An 11949-nucleotide genomic window follows, 5' to 3' on the forward strand; every position below is an offset into this window, starting at 1 on the left:
CTGCACAGGATGGACTGCGGGAGGCTGAAGCAGCACAAAATACTTAGGCGATCACTTCTTATTTGTGTATCTGGGCGAATGCTCCTGCTTCTACCCATTTAGATAAATAGTCAGTTAAAACCAAAAAAATTGTACGTTACCTCGCTCCGCAGGGAGGGGGCCGACGATGTCCATTCCCCGCTTGATTAAATGCCAAGGGGAGGTGACCGAGTGGAGGTTCTCGCCCGCTTGGTAGATCATTGGGGGGTATTTTTGGCATTGCTCGCATATTTTTACGAAGCGAGCAACCTCTTTTTTTTATGATGGGCCAATAGTAGCCTGCCCGTATAAGACATCTGACCAGAGCTCGATTGCCGGAATGAGCCCCGCAGTGGCCTTTATGGACTTCTTCTAGGACCTGCCGCTTTTGATTCGGGTCGAAGCATTTTGTTAGGGGGCCTCCATACGTCCTCTTGTATAGGCCGTTGTGGATGATGTTGTACCTGTTCGCTTCTATCCGAAGCTTCTTGGCTTCTTTTTTATCATCTAGGAGTATGACATCCTGCAATTATGTAACAATACCGTTGCGCCAGTCCCAAGTTAGATTTATAGTTCTGACCTCCATTTGATCGATCGATGAGAGGAGGACGGTGACGATGTTTCCTTCTCCGGTTATGCTTTTAGTGGTTTCCGCTAATTTGGCGATGTTTTCTGATTCGATGTTTTGTGCTCGGGGAATCTGGTCGAGGCGGCATTCATCAAACTCGGGTAGTAGTTTGCAGATCTTGGCCTGGTATTTTTGTAACCTTTGCTCTTTGATCTGGAAAGTCCCTGTGACTTGGTTGACGATGAGTTGAGAGTCGCAGCGTAGGATGACCTATCTCGCCCCATACTTAAGTGCTAGCCTTAATAATGCAATCACGGCCTCATACTCGGCCTCGTTATTAGTCATGTCCGGGCACCTTATGGACTGGCGAATCACTTCGCCTGTCGGGGCTTTGAGCACGAGTCCCAGTCCGGACCCCGACGCATTAGAAGCATCGTCGGTGTACAAAATCCATAGATCTTGTAATTGTGGAGAAGTGTGGGAGGCTTCTCTTTCGACGTCGGGTATTATTTTTGTGCAGAAGTCAGCGATGAAGTAATGTAAAAGAAGAATCTATGTTAAATTTTATTAATTTTGGCCAAAATAATTCTTTACAGGTCAAGTCCAATCATATGGACTTATTTTCAAGAAGTACATGAAGTCCAAGAAGCTTAAAATTGATTTCAAGAAGCCAAGATTCTTTCTTTCTTAAAATAGATTTTGTTTTATTCCGTTTAGAATAAGGATTTTCCTTTTGGTAGGATTCTAGTTTCTTTTTCTTGTAGAATAGGGATTTTACTTTCCTTGTCCTTAGTTATTTTATTTTCTTATTAGAATAGGAATTGTAGTCATCAAAGAAGAGACTCTAGACCTATATTAAGGGTTCCCTTGCCTTGTAGAAAAGAAATTCAAGTTTTTAAGGTTTTGCCTACTTTTACAATAGAGTATTTTTCTCTATTTTGTCTTCTTTATCCTTGTTTTTGGTTTCAAGCAAGGTGGTGATAGTCTTTATCTTGTTTTCAATTGTGTGTGGTGTTTCTTTATTACGTTAATTGATTCTAAGTGGTGACTTTAGGAACTTGTTTAGTTCTTGATCTTTCAAGAACACATTTCTTGAACAAAATTCAATCTTTTGATATCATAAAATCATAACTTTAATTGAACTGGTGCTGCATCAATATTTATTTATTTTGAACGAGTAAATAGTCCTTCTTATAGTTCAAATTGTCAATTTTCACCTCATTTTTGAATCATTAGATTTAGAGTCCTAAAACTTGAGATACATTATTTCTTGAAATCAACCCACAAACCACGTTTTCATTTCAAGATCTTGATCCTGGTCGGTTCGTTCTTTGTTAACTTGAAGAATCACATTAATTTGGTATCAGAGCAGCAGGTGGTGAACCTAATATACAAGCAAGAAATGGTCATTGGTTCCAAGCAATGTGGTGATAGACTTTATCTTATTTTCAATTGCGTGTGGTGTTTCTTTATCACGTTAAGTGATTCCAAGTGGTGGCTTTAGAAACTTGTTTAGTTCTTGATCTTTCAAGAACACGTTTCTTGATCTAAATTCATCCTTTTGATATCATAGATTCATGACATTCATTGAACTGGTGCAACATCATTATTTACTTGTTTTGAACGAGTAAATAGTCTTTCTTATAGTTCAGATCGTCATCTTTCACCTCGTTTTTGAATCATTAGATTCCGAGTCCTAAAATTTGAGATGAGTTGCTTCTTGAAATCCACCCACGAACCACGTTTTTTGTTTCAAGATCCTGATCTTGGTCGGTTGGTTCTTTGTTAACTCAAAGAATCACATCACGAAGTCGGCAAGTACTTGCGACTTTATCAGTGTTCGCAGTTGATATGTAATATCATGCTCGCCTAATTCTATGGCCCATTTGGCTAAGCTGCCCAACAGCTCGGGCTTATGAAAATACTTCTTAAGGGAAAAGTCGTGACTACCGAGATGGGGTGGCACGGGAAGTATGGTCTAAGCTTTCGTGAACCTACGACCAAGGCCAGGGCCAATATTTCGAGGTGGGTGTACCTCATCTCAGCGTCGACTAAAGTTTTGCTAATATAGTAGATGGGAGATTGCCTACCTTTATCTTCTCGGACCAGGAACGCACTAACCGCTACTTCGGATACAGCAAGGTAGACGAGGAGGCGTTCCTCGGGCTCCGCCTTAGAAAGCAGAGGCAATGATGATACGTAAGCCATTAACTCCTTCAGGGATTTGACGCACTCGGAAGTCCACTTGAGGGCATTGTCCTTCTTTAGTATGCCAAAAAACTTCTGGCATCTATCGGATGATCGCAAGATGAATCTCAACAGGGCGGCGATACGGCCAGTCAGTCCCTAAACCTGTTTTTTGCTGGTTAATGGCTCTAGTATCCCCTCTATTTCTTTGATTTGGTCGGGGTTGACCTTGATAACTCGCTGTGATATTATGAAGCCAAAGAATTTTCCTGAGGTCACACCGAATACACACTTTTCAGGATTTAGCTTCATTCTGTATCGCTTGAGTATATCAAAGGCTTCTTTCAGGTGGTCAATGTGATCTTCTTTCCTTTTGAACTTGACAAACATATCATCTATGTAGACTTCCATGGTCTTGCCGATTTTATCTTTGAACATTTTGGTGACCAACCTTTGGTATTCGCCCCCGCATTTTTCAGTCCGAAAGGCATAACTCTATAGCAATACGTTCCTTGGTAGGTGATGAAGGTAGTCTTCTACTGGTCCTCCTCTTCCATGAGGATTTGATTGTAACCCGAGTAGGCATCTAGGAAGCTCAGCAGTTCATGCCCGGCCTTTGCATCAATGAGCTGGTCGATATGAGGTAGCAGAAACAAATCTTTGGGGCATGCTTTGCTTAAATCTGTAAAGTCTACACACATCTGCCACTTTTCATTTTTCTTTTTCACCATGACCACATTGGCCACCCATTGGGGGTATTTTGATTCCCTGATGGAACCGTTTTCCAATAATATTTTGACCTCCTCCCGGACTACATCATTTATTGTAGAATTGAAATTATGCCTAACCTGTCTCACTAAGGGTGGGAACCGGTCGACGTTCATCTTGAGTGTGGAAATCTCCTTTGGGATACCTGGAATATCTGCATGGGAAAAAGCAAACAAGTCTGCGTTAGCAGTTAAGAATTGACAGAATTTACATGGTTCTTGAAGTTTACAACCGATGTAGGCTTTTTGTTGTGGTCCTTATCATCAAGTTGGAAGGGATCGAGGTCTTCTATGGTTGATCCCGCGGCCTCCACCATTTCGGGATCTGTGATGACGTCTTCCCTTTCATCACAGCTCGATCTCGACCCTGTTAATTGCTATGTCTCTTTTCCTTTGCCCTTCATTTGTTAGGTAGTCGTACAATCTAGGGAGATGCGGTAGCATTCTCGTGATGTGCTTTGTTCTCCTCGGATGCAGAATATTCCCTACGAGGTTGGAAATTTGATAACTTGGTATAAGCTGGAGGGGATGGCCCCCATGGCGTGTATCCAGGGTCGTCCTATTATGGCGTTGTACGTTGTATCCTAATCCATGATGTGGAATATGGCTTCCAGAGTGACGTATTCGGCCAGGACGGGGAGTGTGATTTCTCAACATGTTCGTTCAACTGCATTGCTAAAACTTGTAAGCGTGATGCAGTGTGGCACTATCCTATCCTCGAGTTTCATCTACGTGAGTACTCGAGGGTGGATAATACACGTGCCGCTCCCATCGCCCACCATAATGCGTCTTACACCTGTATCTAATATTCGTAAAGTGATAACAAGGGCATCATAGTGAGGTAAAACCAAACCGTGGGTATCTGACTTATTGAAGATGATACTTTCTTCGAGTTCTTCATACTGTTCATGAGTGATCGACCATTTGAGTTTGTGGGTTGTGGTGAATTTTACGCCGTTAATCGATGTGTCATTGCTGCCTTCGATGATCATTTGAATGGTGAGAGTTAATAAAGGTGGTTCCCCTGGTCCCTGGTGTTGTTCACGTCCTTGGGTGAAGTTGGTCCTCCATTGGTCGCTCAGTAATTCTTTCAGGTGTCCTTGGTGATGCATGTTTACGACCTCCTAACTTAATGCGATGCAATCCTCATTTTGGTGACCTCGCTTTTGGTAGAACTCACAGACGGCGTTTGACTTTCTGGTGCTTGGGTCTGACATTATCTTTTGCGGCCACATTACTTTTGGTTTGAGCTTCTTTAGTGCGTAGACTATTTCTGAAGGCAACACACAAAAATTGTGAGCGGATAATAAGGGAGGCATACCTCTCTCGTTCCGGTGAGTCCCTTTTCTTGGCCTAGATGGGCCCTTTTCGTTGCGGGAGGGGTCATGGTAGCGCTTCTGATATACGGCTGATGCCTTTCTCGGTTAGGTTGTGGAGCTGTAAGATCCCTCTTGGCATCATTTCTTTGATCCTTCTTAGATTCGGCCTGTACGGATGTCAACCGATGGGTTGGCCCATTCAAGCCGTCTTCGTCAGCACGGACCTCGGCATAATAGGCGTTGTGTATTCATCCCAAGTGGTTGGAGGATATTTCATTAGCCGACTTAATAATTTTCTGGTCGCCCTCGAACCATTCATGTTCAGCTCATTTTGGAAAGCTGCTACAGCTATGCCTTCTGATACATTTACTAAGGTCATCCTTACTCAGTTGAAACGAGCGAGGATGTTCCTCAATCCCTCTCTGAGCGACTATTTGATGGCAAATATATCGTTCACTCTTACCTCCGCCTTTTTGGCCCCAACATGGGCCATTATAAACTTGTCAGCCATCTCTTCAACTGTTTCGATGGAGCGCGCTGGCAGTTATGAGTACCAAGTTAATGCTCCTTTAGTGAGGGTCTCGCCGAACGTTTTCAACAAGATGGAGGATACTTGTTCTTTGGCAAGATCATTTCCCTTTTACCGCCATAACATAATGAGTCACGTGATCCTCGGGGTCGGTCGTACCGTCGTATATATTCAGATAAGGCGGCATCTTGAAGGTCTTGGGTATGACATGCAGGGAAGCTTCATCACTGTAGGGTTTCAATAAACCGACCAGCATCTCTTTTTGGCAAGAGTTTTGGGGCACCCGGTATTTTGTCGACTCTTTCTTGATGCTCTCTCATTTGGTCCTGGAGCATTTTGTTTTCCTTCTCCATCTTTCTCAGAATGGCTGTGAGGGTGTCGTCACCTGTATTATTAACATTGTGAGTGATACCTATTACTGAAGGGAAGGGGTCGTGCTGCTCGGTTATTACTGGTGTAATGCAAGTCCTTGCATTTTCTCTAACTGCCTCCTGGTCGGGCTTGTCAAGGATGCCGGTTAACGTGTTTGTCAGCCAAGCCTCAAGCAGTTTCTTCACTGCTGGTGGTGCCTCTTCCGTTGTGGACGTGGAAGCTCATTTACCGCGGGATGTCGTGGTACAGGGAGGGGCGACCCGCCTCGCCTAAGAGAGGCATTATGCGTTATATCTTCGCATTCTCTTTCAGAAACCTCATTGATGGTGTTTAAGAGATTGGTAGTGAGATCGTCCACTGCCTTCATTCTTTCTTCTCCGTTACCTACCATGCATGTACAAGGAAGTAGGAGTTTTTTTTTGTGAACTGTGCCAGTTATATATCCAGAAGAAACTAAAAATTTAACTAGGTAATCCCCACAGACGGCGCCAAATTGTTTGACCAAAAAGTGTAAACTTTTGATTAAACTAATTAATTTTATGTACTGAGGGGTAAAACCTAGTTAGTGATAATAACCCTAGATTTATAATTGGTTAGCAAAAATAATGTAAAACAATGTCGGTGAGTGATTAAATGTTGTGTGCATTTAATATTCTAAATTTGAGTAATGAGAGACAAATATCAAGTAGAAAATAACAATAAATGGCATTAACGTAAATAGAGAGAATAATTCAACCAATATTGAATGAGGTGGATGATTCTTGTTTCTGACAGTGATGAATGATAGACAAATCCTAGAATAATGGAATTATTGTAGGATCTGATGAAAAAGTATGGAATAATGGAAGGAAGAATCTTGTTAGAAAGGTAAAGTTTGTATCTTTTCTAGAGAGAGAGTCCTCTTCTCAAAAAGTATTCTTATCAAATTCATATTATACGTCTTTCACCTTATCTCTTTTTCTATTTTTATGGGACATATCCTTAGTCAACCCTAAAAATACAAGTACAGAGAATATTCCATTGAATATTCTCCTAAAGATCCTATTACAAAACTAGTGGTTACTGCTCTTGATACTTGACCTCCGCCGTTACTGACTGCCCGGCTGAGCCCCACTGTCTACTAGTCGACTTCCACCACATTACTCTTCGTAATACCACTTCATGTTAAATCTCCCTGAAGCAGATTTTGAGCCATATAGTCACGCCATTTTATGTTTCAAGTGAAATATTTGAAACATAATTTCATGTATAATTTTTTTAGGCAAAACGGCATAATGGCTATTTAAACTTGTACCCCTTGTCATCGCGGTTACTAAACTTTTTGATTCTTTTAATTTAATTAACACTCTACTTGACGAGATGATACTCCGATAGTTATAAACCCATGAGTTTCACATTGTTTTGTTTAATTATAAGAAAATGAATTTGAAAGAAGTCGAGTCTAACCATTGTCGCGCGTCCCTCCAACTCCATGTTAGTTGGAGCTGGTGGGGGGAGTGGGAAAGACAGAAGACCAAAGTTGACTACTCATAATTATTTAATTAAACAAAATTGGCATATGGGTTGCTACTAATAATTATTCAATTCTTAACTATAAACCACGTTTGTCCCTTCCTGTTAAGTTTAATCCATATTTTTCTCTTCACACGTGGAAATGCAAAATACTATGCCAACCAGTTAGCGTCGTTATGACTATTTACGCGGCACTGTCCTTGGTTGGCGTACTATTTTTTGTAAAAATTCAATGCTGCAATAAAACAATAAAGTTACTCATAATCGTTGCTTCTTTAGTCTTTGCTCTCATATGTTTTTTAATTGTTTGAGCTCGCCAAGCAACTCCAAGAGGTCATTATAGTGGGCCCAATCTATGTCGTGAAACAAATCGTGGGAATATACTAAGTTTTTTCTCAATTATAAATAGAGGGCTACAAATCTCATCACTGCAAGAAGTCCAAATATCCAAACCTTTGGAAAAGAAAACCATTCAGTCTGAGCAGCAATATACTCCAACTTAGCATCCAAATCTCTTGAAAATTAATATGGAACATAAAGGATTAAGCACCAACATGAGGAGAATCCTCCTGCTGATTAACTGTCTTATACTCGCTGTTGGTATCTGTGGGGGCCCTCTAATGATGCGTTTATATTATGTTGAGGGAGGTTCAAGAGTATGGTTCAGCAGTTGGTTACAAACTGCTGGATGGCCACTCACTCTTATACCTCTTGCCATCCTATACTTTTATCGTCGAAAAATCGAAGGTTCTAATACCAAGTTTTACTTTATAACACCCCGAATTTTCATTGCATCGTTCGTCATTGGCGTTGTAACTGGCCTTGATGATTTTCTTTATTCATGGGGCGGGTCAAAACTCCCTGTGTCAACCTCTTCACTTCTTCTTGCTGCTCAACTTGCCTTCACAGGAGTAGGTGCTTTCTTCATAGTAAAGTTGAAGTTCACACCCTACTCCATCAATGCAGTGATTTTGTTGACAGTTGGTGCTGTTTTATTGGGTATTCGATCTAATGGTGATCGACCAGAAGGTGTGACAAGTAAAGCCTATATTCTTGGTTTTATGATGACACTTCTGGCGGCAGCTTTGTATGGAGTCATTTTGCCATGTATTGAGTTGATTTACTTGAAGGCAAAACAAGCTATTACTGCTACGTTGGTGTTGGAGATTCAGATGATCATGTGTCTTGCTGCTACTATTTTTTGCACCGTAGGAATGATCGTCAATAACGATTTTCAGGTACTTTTTTTCCCCAATAACTCATTGGTACACATGCATCTTACTCTCCATTGCGTTTTTTGTTATACCGTTCTTTTGTGGGTTTAACTTCTATGCAACATTAATATAAAAAAATTTACACTGTCAAGTCATTTTACAAGATAATTATCGTTGAATATTATGATACATTAGTTTGATCACCTGATAAGAAGAACTTTATAGTGTAACGGTAAATAATTTAAAACTTTTTTTTTTCTGTTGGTCCATCTCAAATAAAAGACATATTTATGCATTTAAAAGTATTTAACAATAAACTTTTCATTTTAGCATAAATAAGAAGCTTTTTATAAGCATACAATGTTATGCAAGTTCAAAATTACAAGTTTAAAAAGTCTTAAAGACACATAAATATTATATAACACGTTTAAGACCCTAGTTTCATAAATTTATTTTTTATTTTAAATCTTTTATGAAGGCAAATTACTTCACATAACTTGAAAAAGAGAGAATCATATCTCTGTGTAGGTGATGTATTGGCGTTTACCAACGACCAGTAATCCATCTTTTAGGATTTCTTATATTCGTTTGAAACTTCTTTCGTTTTTGGTTTTTCTTGTTCTTTTTTCGTCTATTTCTTCTTATTTCAATACAATAATTTTTTTATATTAAATTTGGATATGTCAAAAATATATGAAAACTAGGTAGTACTGGATTCAATTTTGTTTTTAGCTATAGACAATCTCTTTAAAGAGCAAGGATTAATATATTGATCAAATTTGCAGGCAATATCAAGGGAGGCAAAACAATTTAACCTCGGAGAAGCTAGATATTATACAGTGATAGTATGGACTGCCATTATTTGGCAATGCTTCTTTGTGGGTGTAATTGGAGTCATTTACTGCTCTTCTTCTTTGATGTCCGGGGTTATGATCGCAGTTTTACTTCCTGTTACTGAGGTATTAGCTGTAGTTTTTTATAGGGAAAATTTTTCAGGTGAAAAGGGCCTTGCTCTTTTTCTTTCTCTTTGGGGTTTCGTCTCATACTTCTACGGAGAGTTCAGACAAACAAAGAAGCAGAAGAATAAAAGTCCAGAAATCGAAACGACAACCATGCATACTGAGTCTGTTTGATTTATTGAGACTGTTTGATTTACTATAATGGCTATACAGATACAACAATTTTATTTTATTGTAGAAATAATATACGTCGTCTCCCTTTTATTGCTACTTTCATTATGTTTGTGAAAGGGTCTCTTTCTTTAAAATTTCTGATGTTCCTCTTAAATTTACAATACAACACTTGAAAGATTTGCAGTTGCCAATAATTACTCATTTTTTCATGACTAATTCAATGTTACAATTTATAACACCATAGTTAAATACTAACTAAAGAACAAGAGTTTCATGGATATTGCTTAACTAATATTTCCGAAGGTACTGGACCGTAAGTTATCAACATTCATCTAGGAGTTGTGAAAAATAAGAACTACGAGTTAATTGTGAACAAAATAAATCTTAAGAATTTCTTTTTTTCCTCGAAGTAAAGCCAAACATCCTGACTTTCAAATTAAATCAGTTGAAAAAAAAGGCTCTTCTAATTTTTGAAATGTTCAGCTAAACAAGTTACAAATGGACAAGACAGCTAACTAGATCATGACACCCTAAACCAAACATAATTTTACTTTAAATTTGGACCTAATTCGTAAAAGAAAATCAAGACCGAAAAATATTGCAACAATCGTAGTATTTTATTTCAAATATTTGAGTGTTACAATCTCTATGATTCCTCTGATTCTTCTTTTCGATGGTAAATAAATTCAAGGGCCTTTGAGCTTGATCTTGAATCTATATTTGTTGCCACGAACGATGATCTTGAATTCAACTAGCACGAACTTTGATTTGAACTCGTACTCCTTAAATCTTGATTTGTTCTTCGTTCTTGAGCTTGAACTTGGTTTCTTGAACTTGAACTTGATTGCTTGAAGCTTGAAACTTATAGAGAAATTTGCGGATTTCGATCCACGAGCTCTCTCTTGCTTCTTGTTATAGCTTCTAGTGTCTTTCCTGAGTTATGAAGACCCCTATTTATAGTTGTGGAAGGGAAGAGTTGTGATGAGAACAAACTCTTTCCGACCAATCAGATTATAGAGTGACAATGCCGCATTTGATTGGCCAAAATATGTCACTTGCACATGTGGGACAGTTTTATTGGTCATTTATTTTGACCTGGCATGCCTTGCCATTTTGACATGTGGCTGATCCTATTGGCTCTTTAGTTTGACTTCGCGTGCCATGTCATTGGACACGTGGCACCAAACTAGGCCTTTAGGAAGATGATATATTGGGCTCAATGAAGTGGGCTCGTCGTCTTTAGCCTAGTTAATTGGATTAGCCCAATGGATTAAGACTTATTTATTTAATCCATATATATTGGGTTTATATAATTAAGGGGGAAGTGTACGGTTAGCCACTAATAACACATGTATTTACTTTTAAGCCATTGTTTAAAATGTCTTTAGTGTTTAGCCACTGCTTTAATAAACTTTACCTGTCCGGACGAAAATACCCTTCTGCTCATAAAGTTCAGGACCAAGTGTCCTTAACTTTTGAACTTGTAACTCTAAGTTCAGGACTTCAGGACTACATGTCCTTAACTTTTGAACTTGTAACTCTAAGTTGAGGACTTCAGGACTACATGTCCTTAACTTTTGAACTTGGAACTCGAAGTTCAGGACCACCTGTCCTTAATTTCTGTGCTTGTAACTCTAAGTTAAGGACTACTTGTCCTTAACTTTTGAACTTCTAAGTCTAAGTTCAGGACCTATTGTCCTTAACTTTTGAGCTTGTTAGTCTAAGTTCGGGACCAAGTGTCCTTAACTTTTGAACTTGTAACTGTAAGTTCATGACCAAGTGTCCTTAACTTTTGAGCTTGTTAGTCTAAGTTCAGGACCTATTGTCCTTAACTTTTGGGCTTCTTAACCTAAGTTGAAGACCTATTGTCCTTAACTTTTTAGCTTGTTAGTCTAAGTTCAGGACCAAGTGTCCTTAACTTTTAAACTTGTTGAATTATACTAGGTTTATTGTTGACGTTGTTGTTGTTATTGGAATTAATCAATTGGTCATTCGACAGGTTTTTCAAAGAATGCCCTCATCCAGATGATAAGCAAGGGAAGAGTTGGGGAAAAGATCAGGGTTAGAGCCTTTGCAAATTAAGTTTTGGTTCGAAAACAAGCGTACTCAAATGAAGGTAATTAGCTAGTCTTTTCTATTTTAGCATCAGTTTTCTAAACGCAAAATTAATAATAGCATTAAATGCCAACATTCAATGTAATAACTGTTAAAACACATTGTTTTCATTATTTTGCCCAGGCTCATCACGAACGCCATGAGAACACACAACTGAGGAACGAGAATGAGAAACTTCGTGCCGAGAATATACATGAAAGAGATAGAAGAAAGTG

At 39.1% G+C, this 11949-nt stretch overlaps 1 protein-coding gene across 1 annotated transcript; it reads left to right on the forward strand.

Annotated features, from left to right (window-relative positions):
• The first annotated feature begins 7708 nt into the window (after positions 1 to 7708).
• On the forward strand, positions 7709 to 9796 carry LOC109215362 (purine permease 3-like). Its single transcript, XM_019379412.1, has 2 exons — positions 7709 to 8510; positions 9272 to 9796. Exons 1-2 carry the CDS (start codon positions 7800 to 7802, stop codon positions 9617 to 9619), a joined length of 1059 nt encoding a protein of 352 aa, XP_019234957.1. The 5' UTR covers positions 7709 to 7799; the 3' UTR covers positions 9620 to 9796.
• The last annotated feature ends 2153 nt before the right edge of the window (positions 9797 to 11949 follow it).

This window comes from Nicotiana attenuata, unplaced genomic scaffold, assembly GCF_001879085.1.
Source record: "Nicotiana attenuata strain UT unplaced genomic scaffold, NIATTr2, whole genome shotgun sequence".
NCBI lineage: Eukaryota > Viridiplantae > Streptophyta > Magnoliopsida > Solanales > Solanaceae > Nicotiana > Nicotiana attenuata.

What these genes read in the sequence shown, in the direction of transcription:
- LOC109215362 (XM_019379412.1), top strand. Translation starts at nt 7,800, where the DNA reads ATGGAACATAAAGGATTAAGCACCAACATGAGGAGAATCCTCCTGCTG. An exon ending in TCGTCAATAACGATTTTCAG is followed by an intron (nt 8,511 to 9,271) that starts GTACTTTTTTTC and finishes TCAAATTTGCAG; the next exon opens with GCAATATCAAGGGAGGCAAA.